We start from the raw sequence: 23403 nt of genomic DNA, 5'->3' as shown, positions 1-23403 counted from the left end.
GGATATGATGTAAGAGGGTCTAATTATTTTTTCTTCATACAGTTAGCAACTATATAACATCATTTATGAAATACTTCACTCCTTCCTCAGTGACTTGAAATGCCAACTTAACATAAACAAAGTACACACACACATTCAGCTTATTTCTAGGCTCTGTATTTTGCTTCATTAATCTGTCTGTTCCTGCAGTTAAAGTGTGGTATAAGTACTACAGTTTTAAAATAGGGAAGGCAGGAGTTCCCATCATGGTGCAGTGGAAATGAATCCGACTAGCAACCATGAGGTTGTGGGTCTGAACCACAGCCTTGCTCAGTGGGTTAAGGATCCAGCATTGCCGTGAGCTGTGGTGTAGGTTGCAGATGAGGCTCGGATCTATTGTTGCTGTGGCTGTGGCTGTAGGCTGGTGGCTACAGCTCCGATTGGACCCCTAGCCAGGGAATCTCCATATGCTGTGGGTGTGGCCCTAAAAAGACAAAATAAATAAATAAAATAAAATAGGGAGGACAAGTCCTCCCCCTTTATTCTTTACAGTTATATTGACTTTTCGTAGTCATTCATTTTTCCACATAAATCTTAATATTGACTTATGATAAAGGTTTCACTATATACTCTTTTGGAACTTTACTTAAAATTGCATTTATAGATTAATTTTGGGAGAACTGATATCAAGTGGATTCTTCTCAATAAGGCTACTATATTTCATTTAGATTTTTCACTTTTATCTTTCAATAGTTTTAGAGACCACTCAGAAATCTTTTATTCTTGTGTATCCCCTTTTTAATCCCAACTCTTTTTTTTTTTTTTTTGCTATTTCTTGGGCCGCTCCTGCGGCATATGGAGGTTCCCAGACTAGGGGTCCAATCGGAGCTGTGGCCGCCAGCCTACGCCAGAGCCACAGCAACGCAGGATCCGAGCCTATTCTGCAACCTACACCACAGCTCACGGCAACGCTGGATCGTTAACCCACACTGAGCAAGGGCAGGGACCGAACCCGCAACTTCATGGTTCCTAGTTGGATTCGTTAACCACTGCGCCATGACGGGAACTCCCCAATCCCAACTCTTGATCTCATCATATGTTAAAACTCAGCTAAGACATCATTTATTTCTACAAATATTTTTCTAACTTTCCAGGCTCATTTGGATGCTCTTCCTCCCTGTTCTTGGTTTTATTTATTCATTTTTTATTTAATATGACCAAAAGTTGTGCCAGGCATTGAGGGTACATACACAGGTAAATTAGATGGATAGTCCCTAGCTTCATGGAGTTTTCATTCTAATAGGAGACAAAAAATAATAAACACTTATAATTCAAGATGACACATGGTATTACAGGGGAAGTATACTGTGCTAGGGGTATACATGAAAGAAATATCTAACTCAGACTTGGGGGATGGCTGGATGGGGGAGGGAAGGGGGGAGAAAGGTGTCAAATACTGCTTCTCAGGGAAGTAACATGTAGACTGAAACCTGCAAGAAGAACAGAAGTTAGCAAACACAAGAGTGACTAAATATCATAGTACTGACATCTTTGTCTTACTCTTAATTTTACTGGAAAAGCTCCCACTGCTTATCTGTGAAATCCTTTACTCTCTGAGTATGTTTCCTCCCTTGGCTTCCCTGACACCATCTTTTGGCTCTCAAACTGCCTGTGATGATTTGTTGCTCTCTGGTTCCTCTTCCTTCCTTAAATGCCAGTATTTCTCATGGCGCTATTCTTCTCATCCCTGCTTTCAATCTAAGTACTATTTCTACTGCCAGCTAATCAGCAACAACAGACCTACCTCCCAAATTCAGCATTATCATTCATACCTGGTATGAATGAGTCACTATTCTGAATGCATGCTAGTAAGTATGTCTTTTTTTATTTTTATTTTTTTTTTTTGCTTTTTAGGGCCTCAACTGCAGCATATGGAAGTTCCCAGGCTAGGGGTCAAATCAGAGCTGCAGCTGCCAGCCTATACCACAGCCACAGCAATACCAGATCTGAGCCACATCTGTGACCTACACCACATCTTACAGAAACACTGGATCCTCAGCCTACTGAGCGAGGCCAGGGATGGAACCCGCATCCTCATGGATACTAGTCGGGTTTGTTACCACTCAGCCAAAACAGCAACTCTGAATATGTCCTTCTTGAAAGCTAGCACAATCAATGAACTAGAAGGTCTGGGAATATGAAGGTTGTTTCAAAGACTGAATAAGCAGAGAATTTTATAGGCTAGGTATGGTTTTATTTTTTATTTTATTTTTTTGCCATTTCTTGAGCTGCTCCCGCGGCATATGGAGGTTCCCAGGCTAGGGGTCGAATCAGAGCTGAAGCCACCAGTCTACGCCAGAGCCACAGCAACATGGGATCTGAGCTGCGTCTGCAACCTACACCACAGCTCACGGCAACACTGGATCCTTAACCCACGGAGCAAGGCCAGGGATCGAACCCTCAACCTCATGGTTCCTAGTCAGATTCGTTAACCACTGAGCCACCACGAGAACTCCTTTTTTATTTTTAATATATCTGTTTAGCTAGGCTATTAGTTGTCGGTTATTTAAGTAAACATTAATCTAGGTATTGTTCTAAAGGTATTATATAGATGTAATTAAATTCTATCATCTGTTGACTTTAAGGAGAATATTCTGAATAGTCTGGGTGGGCCTCGGTCAGTTGAAGGCCTTAAAAACAGGGCTGAGGTATCTCTAAGAGAAAGAAGAAATTCCACCCATGGATAGCAGCTTCAGCCCATACTCATGCATTTGAGCCTACCCTTCTTGAGAGCCTACCCTAAGGATTTCAGACTTGACTAGCTAGCCCCTAAAACTGTGTAAGCCCATCTCTCTATATAAAGATGCTACTGGTTCTGCTTCTCTGGTTGAACCTAACACACTAAGTTTGTAGTTTTATTAAAAAATGTTTTTTCTTCAAAAACCTAGTAAATCTTCTGATCTATTCATTTTCAATCAATTCCATGTACCAGTAACTATACCCAAAGTTTTTTTTCTGGACATGGTTCTTAAATCTGTTTTTTCAACTTAATCTTCGTAATATGTTCCTTCCTCACCATCCCACATTACACCATCACCATCTCTTACCTGAACTAGTGATTGAAAAAGCCTCCTAACTGGCTTCTCAGATTAGTTTTTTCTCCTCTATCTATTCTCCACACTGCTGCCAGAGGTCTCTTTCTGGAAAACAAATACGATCATGTCACTATTCTTCTTAAAAACCTTTTAAGTCTTCCTATCTACAGGATAGAGGTAAATTTGTTTTCTATTGATTAATTTCTATTTTTCACTTTTATTTTCTTCTATTTTTCTCTGCATTTAATTTTTCTGACTTATTAAGATGAATGCATAGGTCATTGATACTTTTCTTCTTTTCTAACAGGCATTTAAGGTTTGAGATTCTCTGTAAGCATTGCTTTAACTAATCATACCAATTCTGGTATGTACTACTTTCATTACCCTTCAGTTCAAAATATTTAAACTCTTCTTTATGATTTCTTTAACCAATGAGTTATTTAGAAATTATTTTTAAAATAATATCCAAAGCTGGACTTTAAGTAGTGGGAAAAGAGCAGCAATTTATTTCCAAAATTTTCCGCTTTTCCTCTTAGAATTCAATACAGAGCAACAAAGAGAATGTAAAAGAGAGAAAAGGAACCTAGGATACAATAAAAACCTAAAAAATACCAAATTGTACATAAATATGACCCAAAGTACTTGGGACTAGTAAAACCTATGCAAGGGAAAAAGACATGAAGTATGAAAGAAAGCCCGGTGGGATAATAAATTTTTGCTCCAGAAAGAGGGGTCCTATCCTGAGTGGGATCTGCAATGTTTAGAACTGGGGTTGAATGTAAGAATCTCAGAAGGAAATAGAGAGGAGGTGTAGAAAGTGTCATGAGAGTGAGTGGAGGGTGAACTAGAAAAGACAGAGTTCAGACAGGACTACTCTTTTAGAACCAAGGCATGCATTTTTCTTCTAATTTCAAACCGGCAGAGAAGTCAGAATAATAGCACAAATTCTCTGTTAACATTTGAGCAGGCAATTTAAAAGGTATAGTCTCTGATAGCTGTATCCTACCTGGTAACAGAAACTTCTTAAACACATGAGAGGCAAAGAAGTTGCAGCTTTATTTTGAAGAATCCATCAGAACAACAAAGGACAGGGGGCTTGAGCAAAGAAACCTGGAAAAACTACCTTCTCCTAATGTCTTGTCTCACCTCCCTCTCCCACTCCAGTCTCTTCTAATAGGTGGTTTGGGAAAACTCATCTCATTTAAATACAAATAAGAATAGTTGTAAGTATCCATGCAAAGATACCATTAAAAAAATGTAAAAAAGCAGCACAGCATCCCTGACAAAGAAAACTCAACAGAAAATATCACCACAAAGTAGCTAAAAAATTATAACACTACTTTTTTTTCATTTTTTTATTACTCAAATGAATTTATCACATGTGTAGTTGTATAATGATCATAACACTACTTTTTAACATGAATTTAAAATTCCTTGGCGTTCCTGTTGTGGCGCAGTGGAAATGAATCCAACTAGGAGCCATGAGGTTGCGTGTTCACTCCCTGGCCTTGATTGGTGGGTTAAAGATCCAGCGTTGTCGTGAGCTGTGGTGTAGGTCACAGATGCAGCCTGGATTTGGCATTGCTGTGGCTGTGGCATAGGCCTAAAAGACCCCTAGCCTGGGAACCTCCATATGCCACAGGGGCAGCCCTTAAAAAAAGAAAAAAAAAAAATTCCTTGAATGCAGCTATGAAGATATCACAGTAGAAGTTTAAGAATTCAGGGAAGAGACAGTCAAGAGAAGAAAATGAAATAAGCACTGCAGAACTCATGAAAGAAATGGAAGAAAAAGATTTTTTTAATTCAAAAAATGAAAACTAAACCACAGTGAGCAAATGGTACAAATTATACCATAGAAGGCACAGTAAGGAGCAAACAGAGTAAAATTTTTTAAAAAGAAAATAAAATGACAGATTAAAAAAAAGATAAAAGAGTCAAACCTACATTTTCAAAGGGAATCCCATGTTTTAAATAAAATTGACCGAAAATGGTCAACACTGAGAAAAAAATCTAGCAAAATAATTGTAAAATACATTTTCAGCAACCAGACAAAAAAGCAGGTCCCATCTAAGGGAAAAAAAAAAATCAAATTGATGTCATACTTGTCTACTGAACATTCACTGTCAGAGGACAGTGGAAAAATACCTATAAGAAATTCAAGAAAGTGTGAGTCAAGTCATTTTATGTCTAGCCAAGCAGTCCTTCAGGAATAACGCTATAGACAAATAGTTTTAAATATGCAAAAATTCAGCTCTTACTCATATGAGCCCTTCCTGAAGTGACAGATGACAGGAAAAATTTCAGCAAAAGGACTTACAGTTAGACACCAATACATATAATTGGAAATTTAAGATGAAAACAAGTGGACACACAGGTGACAGATGGAACATAACTGTTAGATGCTCAAAAAACAAGGAATAGTAATAGAATGACAGAAGAATCATAAAAAGTAGAACTAACACTGATTGCGCTTTACAGTGATAGGAGTCAAAGTCGAAAGTAGAATAAATTTAAGCAAAATTATAAAGAACAATGAAATAATGCTATACTGGGTAAAATTACTTAATAAAGGAGAGGGAGGAAAAAAGAGAAGGACAAGAATAAAGGTAATATAAATGTTATTTATTAAGGAAAACAAAAGATGTTACTTTATTATTTTATTTTTTGGCCACACCCATGGCATGTGGAAGTTCTCAGGCCAGGGACTGAACCTATACCATAGATGTGACCTGCACCACAGCTGCGGCAATGCCAGATCCTTAACCTGCTATGCTACAAGGGAACGTCCAAGAGATACTAGTTTATATAGAGAGAAAGATGAGTGTTGTATGAAGGTATACAGGTAATCATTGGTGTGGAAAAAAAAATCTTCCTAATATCAGAACTAGCATTTAAAAAGCACAGAAAATAGACCACATTGATTGTAATCTTTTTTTAGACAACTGTAAACTTTTGGCCCAAAAATACAAAAAAAAAAAATCACTTTATCATTGTAAAGAGTATAATTCACAACGAATAACACAGATAGGTATACATATGCTCCCAATAACACAGCAGCAATATTAAGAGAGTGGAAATATAAGGAGTAATAGAAACATAATAGAAATTTATTTCTCCCACCATTCTGAGACAAGTAAACAAAAATAAATAAGGAAATAAATAATCTAAACAACACAACCAAAATGGAAGTGCTGATAGATATTCATTTAACTCTACCCCTAAAACAGAATGTATCTTTTTTTAAACACTGTTTTCTTCTTTAAATTAATTATTTATTTGTGTTTATGGCCACACCTGTGGCATATGGAAGCTCCCAGGCCAGGGACTGAATCTGGGCCAGGTGCAGCCTATATTGGATCCTTTAACCCACTGCACCAGGCTGGGGATTGAACCAGCACCTCTGAAGCAACTTGAGATGCTGCAGTCAGGTTCTCAACCCACTGTACCAGAGTGGGAACTCCAAAAACTGAAAATATCTTATTTTCAAACTGCTACTGAACTTTTATAAAAACTGACTATATATTAGGTTGCCAAAAAAAACCTCAAAAATTTAAAAAGCAGAAATATAAACCACATTTTCTGATTAACAACACAGTGAAACTAGAAATTTATAACACAAGAAAATAAAAAGATCTTTAATCTGAAAATTAAAAAAGTCCCTCAAACAACATTAGGATAATGGGGGAAATATAAATGAAATGTGTGGTGTTTGGAGAAAACAATATAGTGAAACACTAGGAGTTCCTGTTGTGGTGCAGCGGAAACGAATCTGACTAGGAACCATGACGTTTCGGGTTCGATCCCTGGCCTTGCTCAGTGGGTTAAAGGATAAGGTGTTGCCGTGAGCTGTGGTGTAGGTGACAGATACGGCTCAGATCTGGTGTTGCTGTGGCCCTGGCATAGGCCGGCAGCTCCAGCTCCGATTAGACCCCTAGCCTGAGAACCTCCATATGCCACAGGTGCAGCCCTAAACATACAAAAGAAAAACAAAAAAACTACATATTAGAAGACTTGGTTATTAAAAAAAAAAGAATGTACATATACATATGTATGACTGAATCTCTTTGCTGTACAACAGAAATTGGCACAATGTAAATCAACTATGCTTTAATAAAAAATAAGATGCTTGGGAACATAGCTAAACAGTGATAAAAAATTGTTATAAATACTTTTTTCAATAAAAAGAATGAAAAGTAAATTAGTTACTAATGCAGTTCAAAACCAGCTAAATTAACTGAAGAAAAATAAAGGAAAAAATTTTATAAAGTTAAAAACAGAAATTAAGGACTTAGGAAACAGAAAGCAGAGAACTAAGAAAAAATTTCAGAATTTCTTTGGTGGGGTGTAATAAAGAGTAAAAAAGGACAAAGCACAAATATAATAAATAAATAAATAAATAAATGTGAGTAAACCACAGAAATAGACAAAATTAAAAAAAATAAGAAACTACTCTGTAATACATTAGATACAGATAAAATAAATAATTTTGTAGTAAGATATAACCTACCAAAATGGAACCTCAAGAGCCTAAACAGACTGATTTTCATAAAATAAATGTAAGTTTTAAAAGAGATACCCACCAAACAAAACAAAACACACCAGGCTACAAGATTTTACCAAAATTTGCATTTGGTCATCTTTTCACATGTTTAAGGGCCATCTTATTTCTTTTTTTATTAACTCTTTATGTCCTTTGCTCTACCAAATCTTAAAAGAGCTGATAATCAACACTATTTATAAAAGCTGTTGGGGAGTTCCTGTCATAGCACAGAGGAAACGAATTCGACTAGGAACCATGAGGTTGCAGGTTTGATCCCTGGCCTTGGTCAGTGGGTCAAGGATCCGGCGTTACCGTGAGCTGTGGTATAGGTTGCAGATGCGGCTTGGATCCCACGTTGCTATGGCTGTGGTGTAGGCCAGTGGCTACAGTTCTAATTCAACCCCTAGCCTGGGAACCTCTATATGCCGAGGGTGCAGCCCTTAAAAAAAAAAAGTAAAGTATTGGGAGTTCCTCTGGGGCTCAATTAAAGACCTGGCATTGTCACTGCTGTGGCTTGGGTCATTGCTGTGGTGCAGGTTCAATCTCAGGCCCTGGAATTTCCGCCAGCAGCAAGCATGGCCAAAAAAATAGAAGTACTTAAGAAAATAAGAACCAACAGCCAAGTTCCATCCACCGCCTCCACCTTCTGCCCTGTGCTGGATGGCTGCATGACCATTCCCGACAACCATATCATATAGTCCTTGAAGCACCCGAGCCCACAGTCTTGGGCCCTAACCGGGATCTAGGCATGCTGGTGGAGACTGGTGCAGAAGGAGAGAACAGCTTCAGGGAAGCAGAATATTATGCCATCAACTCCATGTTGGATCAGATCAACTCCTTCCTGGACCACCTGGAAAATAATGACACCTCCATGCCCATCTCCAGGAGCTGCCTGAATCCATACGGCAGATGTGCCTTAAGTTCCAGCAGCAGCTCGGGGAAGCCCCTAGCGATGCCAGACCCTAGGCTCTAGGAGCCCCCAGCCAGGCCCCAACCCTGCCTCCTTCTGGCCTGATTACTCACCACCTGGCTTAGGGACCTTCTCAAGGACTGGCCTACAGATCTCCTGGTGGGTCTGCCTGCCTAGGCTACCCTTCTGGTACTTCGCTTGGCATGCCTGGGCCAGCCCTGCCTACCGGCATCCCCTCCTGGGACCAGGTGTGGGCCTGCAACCTGCTCACCTCGCCTGCCTGCCCAACTCCTGGATGGTCCCCACTCTGCCTAGGCCTTGAGTGTCCACATTAAATGGGTCTTCAACACCAAAAAAAAAAAAAACCCCAAAGGAAACAACAGATGCTACTAAATATACATACATGTATGCATCATATTTAATGCAGATACGCTGGAAGCATTCCTTCTAAAATAAGGAATAAAAAGAGGTTGGCCACTGCTCACTAATACCTAACACTCTTTTCTAATTGGTCAATATAATCTGATTAAAATAATTACAGGTATAAATATTCTAAGGAAGAGGTAAACCTATCACTATCTGTAGATGAAATGATTATATCCTAGAAACTCCAAAGAAAACATTTGAAAAGCTAATGGAATTCAATTAAGGCAGAAAGAAAAAAGTTACTACATAGACACTGAAAGCCTACGTGTACATAAAAAATAACCAAATAGAATCTATAAAACCATTTAAAAGAAAAAAATAGAAAATATCCAAGAATGACAATTAAGAAGTGTGCAAATTTTATGTGAAGAAAACTTTAAAACACTCCTGAAGGAAACAAAAGTAATCCTGAACAAATGGAAAGGCATAGTATTTTCTTGACAGAAAGACTCAATATCGAAAGACTCAGTAACTTGATTTAAAAATATAATGAGATCACAATAAAAATAAGAGCCCATCCTTCCACACCCACTGGATCTAGACAAGGTGTTTCTAAAGCTTATGGTAAGTAAGAATGGCCTAGAAAATCCTGAAGAGAAAAATGAGACTAGCCCTGTTAGATATTAAAAGTTATAAAATAAAGGACTGACTGATAAACACCCGTACCAACTAAAAGACAAATTCCTATATGACAAAAAAACAAAAACAAGACCATACCAAAGGTCAAAAGACAAGTAACAACCTGCAGATAATATCTACAATCCATATCACAAAGGGCTAATTTCCTTAATTTAAAAAGTTCTCTCAGTAAAAAAGAACAAAAATCTGATAGAAAAAAAGGAGCAAATGACATAGAGTTAATTAAAAAAAAGAAATAAAATTGCCTCTATACATGTGACAAGATGACCAAATGCAAAATAATAGTACATAAGGAAACTCTTGCAAATTTGACTGACAAAAATCTAGAGTTTGTTATTGCTAGTGGCAAAGGAATAGGGGAAGAGGTAGTTTCATTTACTGATACAAAATGTTTATTATGAAACATGAAAATGAAATTGATTGAGGGCAATCTGGCAATAACAATAAAAATTACAAATACATCTGCCTTTGACCCATCAATCTCACCTCTTGTAATGTATTCTAAAAATACATCCACATATATATGAAATGATGTACTGATATGACAAATAATTAAAAATACCCCTAGTAGGAATTCCCTTCATGGCTCAGTGGTTAACAAACCCGATTAGGATCCATGAGGATGCGGGTTCAATCCGTGGCCTTGCTCAGTGGGTTAAAATCCATGGCATTGCCATGAGCTGTGGTGTAGGTTGTAGATGTGGCTCTGATCTGGCACTGCTATGACTGTGGCACTGGCTGGAGGCAGTAGCTCCAGTTAGACCCCTAGCCTGGGAACTTCCATATGCCATGGATACAGCCCTAAAAAGAAAAAAAAAAAAGATGAATCTGGAACATTCTGCTGTGCCAGAAAGCAATGAAAGACAATGAATTATCAATAGGACAATATGATTTTCCACATAAGAATTCCATCTTAAAGCAAAGAAATAAAAATATTAGAAAAATTACCAGTTGGTAACCTCTAGTGAAATAAATGATATAACAATGATCAATGAATGGAATATTAGTAATTGAAAGTCTGATTGGGAAATTTACAATGGAGAGGGATGATCAGTCCTACTGATACTGAACATACTGATAAGCTCAGTAGCACTAAGTTGGGAGCACTATACACTGTGTGCCTCCTAATATGATATAATATGGAGCACTTATAAATCAGAATTGAATCAAGCTTCTAAGGCCAACTTTCATTTTCAGGAAATACAGGGGAGAGAGGAACAAGGTAACAACACCATACGAAGACAAGATAAATACAGATTTTTGGGTATTCTACAGGAAAGTGAAAGTTTCTATAACAAGTTAGTGGCATAAAAAAAGGAAAAACACAAAACCAAACAAGAGGGAAAGAAATGGGACTATTACATTTAAAAAAGGCATCACAGCCAAATATGATGTATGGACCTTGTTTGGATCCTGACTAGAGCCAACTATAGAAAGACATATTGAGACAATCAGGGAAATCTGATTATGGACAGGAATTGGAGGCTACAAATAAATGATTAAATTTTCTTACATACGGTAATGGCATTGTACCTGTACAAGAAAAATCCACATTTTTAGAGGTGCATACTGTAGTAGGGACCAAATAACAAGCTGTCTGGAATCTGACTTAAATATACTACAATAGAGGAAGAAATGTATAGATAGTTTAAGCAAAGGCAGAAAAATCCTGACAATTTGAATAATGGCTATGTAGGTTTCACACTATTCTCTCTTACATATGCTCAAAAATATTATTAAAAAAAAACTACAAATAAGAATGCAATTAGCACCATATTTAGCATCAGTAGTAGGCATAATCTTAGGGTCAACAAAACCAACAGACTACTCTTCCTTTAAAATACGTATTTTAGGAGTTCCCGTCGTGGCGCAGTGGTTAACGAATCCGACTAGGAACCATGAGGTTGCGGGTTCGGTCCCTGCCCTTGCTCAGTGGGTTAACGATCTGGCGTTGCCGTGAGCTGTGGTGTAGGTTGCAGACGCGGCTCGGATCCCGCGTTGCTGTGGCTCTGGCATAGGCCAGTGGCTACAGCTCCGATTCAACCCCTAGCCTGGGAACCTCCATATGCCGCTGGAGCGGCCCAAGAAATGGCAAAAAAAAAAAAAACATATTTCAGGGGTTCCTGCTGTGGCACAATGGGATCAGCAGTGTCTTGGGTGTGCTGGTACGCAGGTTCAATCCCTGGCCTGGAAGAATGGGTTAAGGATCCAGTGCTGCCACAGTTACGGCTTATGTCTCGACTGCAGCTTGGATCTGATCACTGGCCTGGGAACTCCATGTGCCATGGGATGACAACAAAAAAATGCATTTCATAATGAAATACCAACTTACAGTCAAGGACAATAATGAGTTATAATTGCTCAGATGATCATGTCAAGGCTTTACTACTTGCTTTCACGTGTTTACTTCATGTTTAGTATCATCCCAGGACAAGCTCTATAGAAAGGCTTTCCAAATGAAATGCAATAAAAAATAAAAGTTTTTACCAGTTTGTCTTAATATATGTCCAAATATTAATTCAAGAGACCAATGCACAAAATTATATATAAACCACACCCCCCCACACACACAGAGTCCATATAGAAATCAACTACCCAACATAGAATATGGTCTTAATTCCCTTACCATCAATATTAAGCATCATTTTCCACATGGCAGGCCGAACAGACTGATGGAATCCAAACCAAACTTCCCTGCCCCCTCCTAGAGGGTGGTCATATCCTTCTGGAGCTGAGAAAAAGGAACGCCCCACAGGCGTATATCTACAAAAATTAAAATGGCATGTTCAATCCTTTTTTTCCCATTGAGTAATCTGTAGAACAGGTGAGTTTAGAATATATAATCTTTTTTAAAGAAAGTATTTAAAAATCTATTGATAAATAACCAACAATGACAAAAAGTGATACTGGACTAAACACAGGTGTCAAAGATGACAGGTTCAACAAGAACACTTGATTAATACAGTTAAGCTATTGCACATATACTTACAGCTGTATTCACAGAGAAATCCTAGTCAAGAGTGTATAATCTTAACTTATCCTTAATAATGCCTAACATAACGAGTATATGAACCTAAACACTTTCCAAATTTGTAAAGCAAAAAGTAGCCACTCAAAATGAAAAAACAGCATCCTTCACTGAAATTCTCTATTCTTAAAACTAACATTAGTTCGAACAAGAAAAATCTTATTAAAAAGTTTTAAAAAATAATTCCAATCTTAGAAAATGCTAAATAAATATTGATCAAAAAGCTACTTCCATAAATGTGTATATAAAAATAAGACACATTTTTTGGGAGTTCCCGTCATGGCGCAGTGGTTAACGAATCCGACTAGGAACCATGAGGTGGCGGGTTCGGTCCATGCCCTTGCTCAGTGGGTTAACGATCCGGCGTTGCCGTGAGCTGTGGTGTACGTTGCAGACACGGTTCGGATCCCGCGTTGCTGTGGCTTTGGCGTAGGCCGGTGGCTACAGCTCCGATTAGACCCCTAGCCTGGGAACCTCCATATGCCGCGGAGCGGCCCAAAGAAATAGCAAAAAGACAAAAAAAAAAAAAGACACATTTTTAAATAAGACACACTGATCTTACATATATATTACATACACATGAGTGGCTAGTGTGATTAAGAGGGTAATAATTTCAACACAATTTGATACTACTATATAAACAAAGTTACCTTTAAGACAAGGTGATTTAACTAAAATACTAAAACTTAAAATGTATCAGTTACTTATGTTCATAGCTCCTAAGAAAAAGGGTTAAGACTTTTTTTCTGAAAAATATCCATTAGAATAGCTACGCTAATAATGTGCACTCATTATTTATTTCACAAGTCAGAGAACTGTAATTTATTTCTGTCAATGAACTTGTATTCATACTATTCTTCAAAAGAAATAAAATATACATCTGAGGGTTAAGCAAAGGAAGACTGCACAGTTCACTTTGGGGAAGAAAGCCGTCATATTTAAAATCTAAAGAGGAAAAAAAAGCCAGAAGCACCCACTTCATGGAGGGCAGATGTCGTAGCACCACATCAACAGCATGCACAGGATTAGTGCTGATTGGCTTGTCTAATTCCAGTGGCTCAGGCAAGGTCCGTCCTGTCAGTACTTCATGTAGTAGGTGCCAACTCACCCGAGAGACAAATTTGATTGACACCTTGAAAGGTCGATCTTTTCCACCTTCCCCAGGCAAAGTAACATCTAAATCTACCTGTTGATGGGAAAAGAGTCAACTCACTTAAATTTTAAAAGATAAATACTGTAAACTAGCTATAATAAAAAAAAAAATCATAATATAAAAAATAAAATAACAAAGTTAAAACTATAATAAAAAGATAAATACTATTAAGTTTACCTTATAAAATATTTAAAGAGAAAACAAAGAAAATATAAAACAAATCTCAATATCAAATCAACAGACTAAAATTTAAATAGGTTATTTATACCAGTGTTCTTTGTCACTGCAAAATATTGGAAATGACCTAAATGCTCAAACATTTAGGCAGCTATAAAAAAAGGATGAGGAAGATCTGTTAGAATGCTATGGAATAATTTCTAAGCTATACTGTTATGTGAAAAAAGTAAGTACAGATGATTACAAACAGTATGTCATCTTTTGTGTGAGAAAGGGGAAAATGGAAAAATATTCATATATCGGCTTATTTTTATAAAAAGAAACATAGGAAGCATGAATCAAACAAAAAAATGGTTACTTTTAAAGGATATGAAGGAACACATTGGAAGAAATAAAATAAGGCTTAACAATTCTGAGAATTGTTTTTCGGTATAGTTTTGACTTTTGGAAGCATGTTAAATTAAGTTCTATAACATTTAAAAAATAAGGCCAACAAAGATGGAAGGAAAAACTAAGACAAATCAAATAAAACCAAATGCATTTCAAATAATATAGCCAGATTGAAATAATATTAAAAAAAGGAAACTCAAATGCAGATATCTCCTGAATATAATATATTGACTATACTCTCAGGGGTGTGGAGGAAGGGGTGCATGGGGAAGAATTGCAAACAAAATAAAACCTTAAATTCTTACTACTAGGTTTGTTTTCTGTAGTGATACAGTAGAGCAATTCAGAAACTATTTTAGGGAGTTTTTGTTGTGACTCAGTGGGTTAAGAACCTGCTACACTGTGAGAATGTGGGTTCAATTTCTCGCCTCACTCAGTGGGTTAAGGATCTGGTGTTGCTGCAAGCTATGGTGTAGGCCTGCAGTTGCAGCTCCAATCTGATCCCTAGCCCAGGAACTTCCATATGTCACAATTCAGCCTTAATAAAAAACAAAAACAAAAACCCCACCTATCTTACACATACTGTATGACTGAACAAATAAGTAAGTGGTGACATTTTGGGGAGTCAAGGGTTTAAAGAAGAAAGAAGGTACAAATATGCATTAAAGGGAGTTCCTGCTGTGGCTCAGCAGTTTAAGAACCTGACATAATATCCTATCCATGAGGATAAAGGTTCGATCCCTGGCCTTGCCAGTGGCTTAAGGATCTGGCACTGCCACAAGCTGCAAGAGGTCAAAGATGTGGCTTGGATCCAGTGTTGCTGTGGTGCAGGCCACAGATGCAGCTCTGATTTGACCCCTAGCCTGGGAACTTCCATATCCCACAGGTGCAGCTATAAAAAGAAAGAGAAAAAAAAAAAGGCAATGAAGAGAGTAAAGGAAGAATCCTTGTGGGGATAGCTTGGAACTGGAAGAATCAGTTTGAATTCATGATTTCCAACAAACATATTATATACTGCATACAATAAGCAGTACCTGCAGGATACAAAGATTAATTATATGAATGCAATATTTATTTTTTATCTGTTTTATGTATGTATGTATCTTTATTTTCTACCTCTGTTCATCGAAAGGGCTTAGAAGCACATACACCCCAGTAGCAATGAGCACACCCAGATTTTGGTTTCTAAATTATATTCCCTAACCAAAAGAAACCAGCACACCTTTGAAATATGGCTAGTTTTAGGACTGCAACAGGAAAAACATAAGATGAACCTGGAACATCTTGTATCCAAAAGTAAGGGAGTACTCAAAACAAATAAATAAAAATAAAGATGTGTCATGTTAAAAGGACACAGGAACCAACCCAGTGTGGCTCCCATAGGTCAAATTTGGGACAATTTGGGCAAATAGATAAGGATAAATAAATAGGAGAGAAGAAAATGTTCTCCCTTACAAAAGAATACCAATTTATTACTGTAGAAGGAATGACAGAATTAGAAAAATTACCATTGCAACACAGTAATAATCCTTCCAAGCAAGAATCATCAATTACCAAAAAAGTCTAATGAGAAATATGATCCTTTAAAGTACCTCCCATACAAAAACTAAAAACTTTGGTGCATCAAAGGATACCATCAACAAAGTGAAAAGGCAACCTATGTAATGTGAGGAAATATTTCAAAACATATATCTGATTAGAGTATATAAAGAATTCATAAGACTCAACAACAACAAAAACCAAACAATGCAATTAAAAAATGGGCAAAGGGAGCTCCTGTTGTGGTTCAGCGGAAACGAATCTGACTAGTATCCATGAGGATGCAGGTTTGATCCCTGGCCTTGCTCAGTGGGTTAAGGATACAGCATTGCCATGAGCTATGGCATAGGTCGCAGACATGGCTCAGATTGACATTGCTGTGGCTGTGGTGTAGGCCAGCATCTACAGTTCCAATTCGACCCCTAGCCTGGGAACATTTTTAAAGGTGTGCCCCTAAAAAAAAAAAAAAAAAAGGCAAAGGAGTTAAATACACATCTCCAAAGAAGATACATAAAAGGCCCTTAAGCACATGAAAATATGCTTAACATCAATAATCATTAGGTAAAGGCAAACCAAAACCAGAATGAGATATTATCTCACAACCGTCTCAATGATAACTATCAAAAACCAGAAAACGACAAATACTAGCAAGGGTGTGGAGTATTTGGAACTCTTGTGCACTGCTAGTGAGAATGTAAAATGATACAGTCATCACAAGAAACAGTATAGTGGTTTTCCAAAACACTAAAAATAGAATTATCATTTATATGATCCAGCAACTCCACTTCTTGGCATATACAGAAAAGAACTGAAAGCAAGCATTAGAAGAGATATTTATACACGCATGTTCATAGCAGCACTATCTGCCAATAGCCAAAAGGTGTCCACCAGTGGATGAATGGAAAAACAAAATGTGGTAAATAAATTCAAAGGTACATTATTCAGCCTTAAAAAGGAAGGCAATTCTGACACATGTGACAATATAGATGAATTTTGAGGACATTATGCTAAGTAAAATAAATGAGTCACAAAAGGACAAATAAGGTATGGCTCTACTTATACGAGGTCCCTAGAGTAATCCATGTGCGATTGTGGAAGCAATTCAAGTGTCCAACAACAGATCAATGGATAATTAAAATGTCATATATACATACAATGGAATACTATTCAGCCTTAAAAAGATAGGAAATTCTTTTTTTTTTTTTTTTTGGGCATTTCTTGGGCTGCTCCCGCGGCATATGGAGGTTCCCAGGCTAGGGGTCTAATAGGAGCTGTAGCCACCAGCCTATGCCAGAGCCACAGCAACGCAGGATCCGAGCCGTGTCTGCAACCTACACCACAGCTCACGGCAACGCCGGATCATTAACCCACTGAGCAAGGGCAGGGACCGAACCCGCCACCTCATGGTTCCTAGTCGGATTCGTGAACCACTGCGCCACCACGGGAATTCCGGAAATTCTGACACATGCAACATGGATAAACCTTGAGAATACTATGATAAGTGAAATAAGCCAATCACAAAAGACAAATACTGTATGATTCCACTTATATGAAGTACTGAGAGAGATCAAATTAACAGAAACAGAAAGGAGAATGGTGGTTGCCAGGAACTGAGGCGGGGGGAAATGGGGAATTAAGTGTTTAATGGAACAGTTTCAGTTTTACGAGATGGTGCTAGATGGTGATCATGGTCGTGAATGTATTTAATGTCACTGAACTACACCTTAAAAATGGCTCAGAGGATAATTTTTATACTATGTGCATTTTGCCACAATCAAAAAAAGAACTACCTTCTCACAAAAGAAAAAAGAATTAACAGGAAAAACCTGTCAGATACCAACTTAACCAAGGGACCAAAATTAACATCACCATTAATGGAACAAATACATATTATGTGCCTTCTGATATTATGCACTATTAAGGAAAGAAGCTCTTCAGTCTCCCAAGGCAATAGAAATAAAAACAAAAATAAAGCAATGGGACCTAATCAAACTGACAAGCTTTTGCACAGCACAGGAAACCATACAAAAAATTGAAAAGATAACCTTACGAAATGGAAGAAAACAGCCACAAATGATGCAACCAACAAGGGCTTAATTTCCAAAATATACAAACGACTCATACAACTAAACAAGAAAAAAAAAAAAAACAACCCAACTGAAAAATGGACAGAAGACCTAAATATACACTTCTCCAAGGAAGACACACAGATGGCCAACAGGCACATGAAAAAATGCTCAACATCACCAATTATTAGAGAAATGCAAATCAAACTACAATGAGGTACCACCTTATACTGGTCAGAATGGCCATCATTAACAAGTCTACAAATAAATGCTGGAGAGGGTGCAGAGAAAAGGGAACCCTCCTACACTGCTGGTGGGAATGTAAATTGGTACAACAACCACTATGGAAAACAGTATGGAGGTTCCTTAGAAAACTAAATATAGAACTACCATATGATCCAGCAATCCTATTCCTGGGCACTATATACAGTCATGACTTGCATTCAAAAAGATACATGCATCCCTATGTTCACTGCAGCACTATTCACAACAGCCAAGACATGGAAACAACGTAAATGTCCACTGACAGATGAATGGATTAAGAAGATGTGGCACATATATATTATGGAATACTACTCAGCCATAAAAAAAAAAAATACTAGTCACAAGTTTCCATCGTGGCGCAGCAGAAATGAATCTAACTAGGAACCAAGAGGTTGAGGGTTCAATCCCTGGCCTTGCTCAGTGGGTTAAGGATCTGGCGTTGCTGTGAGCTGTGGTGTAGGTCGCAGACGTTGCTGTGGCTCTGGCATAGGCCAGCGGCTACAGCTCTAATTCGACCCCTAGTCCAGGAACCTCCACATGCCGCAGGAGCAGCCCACCCAAGAAATGGCAAAAGACAAAAAAATAATAATGCCATTTGCAGCAACATGGATAGAACTTAAGTGAAGCTAAGTCAGAAAGAGAAAGACAAATGCTATATGAAATCACTTATATGTGGAATCTAAAATAAAGCACAGATGAACCTATCTACAGAACAGAAACAGACTCAGACTTGGAGAGCAGACATGCAGCTGCCAAGAGGGAGGTGGGAGGGAGTTGGATGGCCCGAGAGTTTGGGGTTAGTAGATGCAAACTATTACATTTAGAATGGATATGCAATGAGGTCCTACTGTATAGCACAGGAAACTATATCCAATCACTTGTGATAGAACACAATAGAACAGAATATGAGAAAAAGAATGTGTATGCATACACATACACATATAAAACTGGGTCACTTTGCTGTACAGCAGAAACTTACAGAACATTGTAAATCAACTATAATAAATTTTTTTTTTTTAAAAAGGAAAGGGAGTTCCCATTGTGGCTCAGCAGTAATGAACCTGACTAGAATCCATGAGGACGCAGTTTCGATCCCTGGCCTTGTTCAGCAGGTTAAGGATCTGGCATTGCCATGAACTGTGGTGTAGGTTGCAGATGTGGCTCAGATCCCACGTCGCTGTGGCTGTGGCATATACTGGCAGCTGCAGCTCTGATTCAACCCCTAGCCTGGGAACTTCCACATGCTGCAAAAAAAAGAAAGAACCCTTGTGTAGTATTTCTGCCAAAAATGCTTAAACAGAACCTAGTAAGATGAAGTGCCAGAAAAACCCAGAGGGACATCCTACAAAATAACTTGCCTATAACCTTCAACCGTGTTAACCATATTTAAAAAAAAAAAGGCTGAGCAATTATTCCAGAATAAAGAACACTAAGAAGACATGATATCTAAAGACATTCAGGAACCTGGATTGGATTCTGTACTAAAAGGGAAAAAATGCTAAAGGACATCATTGGAACAAATGACAAAATGAATAGGGACAGATTAGACAAAAATACATATATATTTTGTGTTTTCTAGGGCCACACCCACGGCATATGGAGGTTCCTAGGCTAGGGATCTAATCGGAGCTATAGCTGCCAGCCTACGCCACGGCCACAGCAACTCAGGATCCTTAACCCACTGAGCAAGGCCAGGGATCAAACCAGCAACCCATGGTTCCTAGTTGGATTTGTTAACCACTGAGCCACGACGGGATCTCCAGATTAGACAAAAAAGGGAAGTTGATAACTCTATGGTTTTTATTCTGTTCTTAGGAAACACACATTAAAGAGCATAATATAGGCAACCTGCTCTTGAATGATTCAGGAAAAAATAAGCATGTATGTGTTTCTCTCTATATAGCTGTCTCTATAGATAGAGAGCAAAAGAGAAAAGGAAGAAAATGATAAACGAATGTGGCAAACTTTAAGAAAACTGGTGAATCTGGGTATATATGAATTCACTGCATGATTCTTACAACTTTTAAGTTTGAAATTATTTCAAAAAAAAGTTAAAACAAATAAATGATACAGACTATGATAAAATGGTAATAAATGCATTTAAAAGACATTCAAAAGCATGGCTTTCTGATAAAGGAATGCATCTTACCCCAGTAGTTGCCACAGGAAGTGGATTGGCTGTGTAAAGGCTTCTTTTTCCATCATAAACTGGTCTACGGTCCCCAAATATAGTTACTTTAAAATGCTGAACCATTGAGTCAACCACCTCCCTAAAAAAGGGAAAAAAATGCATTCACATAATTCTCTCCATGATAAAATAACAAAAATTTTAACTAATTTTATACACTATTTAAAGCTGTCAAAATTCTTAAAGATAATCATACATGATAAAGATTTTGCTTTATTATTCAATCAGCCAGAAAGATTGATTTCCAGCAAGGGATGATATGAACTTCACAAAAGACAGAGAAGAGTGAATCCAGTGAATTACTTAATCATTCTGGACACAGTTGACTTGAAAAATATTATCCTTAGAAACTGATCCAAAATCCCTTTCACGATCTCTAAGCACTCCCTGATACATTCACCTCTTTTTATCAAATAGTGTAATGCCCTTTCCTTTGTGCTCAAACAGCACCTGGTACCTATATCTATTAGAACACTTACTTCACTGTATTATAATTAGTATATGCTTCATTTCTACTAGACCATGAGATTTTTGAGAATAAACACACCTGTACCTTATATTTCCCATCCTTCTATCCTCCATTATTCCAATGGTATATAGCCAGTAAGTATATTTAGAAACCTCTGTTTTTACCCAGCAAATATTTTTATCCTATATACTTACATGGAAAGATATTAAAGACTTAGACATTTTTAAATAAATAAACTAAAGAGAGAATAACATCAAATACCCACACACCAATATTTATTTTTGCTCTAGCCTGGGAACTTCCATATGCCATGGGTGCGGCCATTAAAATTTTTTAAAAAATTATTTTTGTATACACATAACTTGTAAAGCAGTGCAAACATATCTAGAGAGATATATACCAAAGAGATAACAGTGTTTGGTTACCTCTGGAGAAAGAAGTGAAGGGAAGAATGATTTTTAAATTTTGTTTATACAATCTAGATCTAAATATATCACAATGACAGTATACTCACATAGTACTGGTATAATTTACAAAACATTTTTAAAAATAGGGGAAAAATTCAGTTTTAGCCAAGTCAAGTCAAAGGGAAAGGAGAGAAAAAGTACTTTATGCAACAAAATAATTAAGCTGGTCTGATACCCAGAAAAATTTTCCAAGTGCTCACATTTCTATTTCCCCTGCTTTCAGTTTTATTTTGCTGAAACTTGTTTAAAACAAAATCAAGTCTTTTCCAGTATAAATTTTATAATGAGGATTTGATTCACTGATCTGTTTTGGGGTACAAAACATATTTCAAAGATTTTTCTGACATTTGAAGTTTTCTTTTGTAGTCATTATCATCAATTCCAGTTTCTCAGGTGAAATGCTACAGACCTAATTTGTCAGGATGTTTCAACTGTTTTTTCACATTTTTCTCAAGAGTAAATTGGTGTGTATAATTTTAAGCTTAGCAAATCCTAGCAACCCAATCAAAACACTCTAAGGATAAAATGGTGGAGGAGATTAAAATGGTAGGCCATTTCAAAACATCTTAAGAATAAAAAATGTTTTGCTTTGATATCTAACACAGTATATTCTTTTTTTATTTTTAATTTTTTTTGCTTGCATTTTAGGGCCACACCTGCAACATATGGAAGTTCCCAAGCTAGGGGTTGAATCAGAGCTACAGCTGCCAGCCACAGTCACAGCTACAGCAATGCAGGATCCAAGCCGTGTCTGTGACCTACACCACAGCTCATGGCAATACCAGATCCTTAACCCACTGATCGAGGCCAGGGATCAAATCCGCATCCTTATGGATACCAGTCAGGTTGTTTCCGCTGAGCAACAAGGGGAACTTGCCATACAGGTGTTGACTCTACCTCTCTGCAGTATTTCTTGCAGTAGTCTTTTGCTTACCATTCCTAATTACCATCATTCTAAATCAAAATGCCATGTCCTGGTATTTGGACTATTTTAAGTTTCTCATTGTTTATGCCTTTAATTTTTTCTTCTCTGGCCCAACTTATATCCCACTGCCAAGCAAGTCTCCAAACTCCACTTTTATTCTCCAGGTACACAAGGTTAAGTTAATCATGCCCTCAGTTCATGCCACATTATCATTATCCATCTATATAAATAAGACCCTGCTTCTAACTAATTTCTATTCTTCCATATGTTTCCTATTCCCATTCTCCTTCCCAGTAAGTTATATTTTTTTTCCTAATGCATTTAATGAACATCCTCCTGTTCATAGGTATTCCTAACTTTACTCTCTGCACTAGGTTTTTTAAACTGACTCGCGCTGCTGTGGGACACATATTGTCCATTTAGTCTCTCAACAATACATACTCAAAGTATCTCTGTCAGTCACCAAAATAACTGCAATGCAATATCTCTTTCTATGACCCCTTATGAACTTGTGTGAGAATTAATCTCTGGCCATGTATACCCAGGAACAGTACTGTTAGGTTCAAGTGAATTTTATCAACTAAATGATGAAGAACTGCCAAGCTGCTCTCCAGAATGGCTGCACTAAACTATGCTCCTAGAGGTTCCTATTTCCCTACATCCCAGACAAGATTTGGCATTATCCAGCTTTGCTTTCTAGTTTTTTTGCTAGCCTAGTAGGTAAAATTAAAAACTTGTTTTATTTAGATTTATCTTACTACTAATGAACTTGAGTATTCTTCATATATCTGTGTTTCTTCTTTTGTGAATTCTGTTTCCTTTGCTCATTTATCTACTGGAGTCCCAGGCTTGTTGAATTGAAGGAATTTCTTTGATAGTCTAAAATTAATTCATTAAAGTTTAGTTATTGTAAATATCTTCCCCAACTGTTATCTGCGTGTAAACACTGTCCATGTATTTACTGAACTAAAATCCTTAATGCTATATCATCAAATTAATTTTTTCATCTAATGGTTTCATGCTTGTGAGATTTTAAGAAATACCTTCCTAATATTAAGTTACAAAGATGTATTTTTTTATTGACTTTATAATTTTACCTATACTATGTTGGTCATTAATCCATCTGAGTTTCTTCTTGATAAAGAGTA

General features: G+C 37.3%; 1 protein-coding gene and 1 pseudogene across 5 annotated transcripts in view; one reads left to right on the top strand and one right to left on the bottom strand.

Moving 5' to 3' along the window:
- Nucleotides 1-23403, bottom strand: part of LOC125134260 (protein argonaute-3) — a 141701-nt gene that overhangs the window by 76251 nt on the left and 42047 nt on the right. For 4 of the 5 annotated variants that reach the window (XM_047793328.1, XM_047793330.1, XM_047793329.1 and 1 more), the window contains 3 exons: nucleotides 20356-20476; nucleotides 13595-13803; nucleotides 12216-12352 (listed from right to left, as the gene is read on the bottom strand). In XM_047793328.1, coding sequence (XP_047649284.1) covers nucleotides 12216-12352; nucleotides 13595-13803; nucleotides 20356-20476 — 467 coding nt within the window. Of the gene's footprint in view, nucleotides 1-3086; nucleotides 3177-12215; nucleotides 12353-13594; nucleotides 13804-20355; nucleotides 20477-23403 lie in introns of those variants that run through there. The other variant, XM_047793332.1, reaches the window with a different exon arrangement.
- LOC125132173 (bublin coiled-coil protein-like) lies at nucleotides 2127-8580 on the top strand (annotated as a pseudogene).

Source organism: Phacochoerus africanus, chromosome 8 (assembly GCF_016906955.1).
Source record: "Phacochoerus africanus isolate WHEZ1 chromosome 8, ROS_Pafr_v1, whole genome shotgun sequence".
Lineage (NCBI taxonomy): Eukaryota > Metazoa > Chordata > Mammalia > Artiodactyla > Suidae > Phacochoerus > Phacochoerus africanus.
This window is presented reverse-complemented; position numbering and strand designations above follow the sequence as displayed.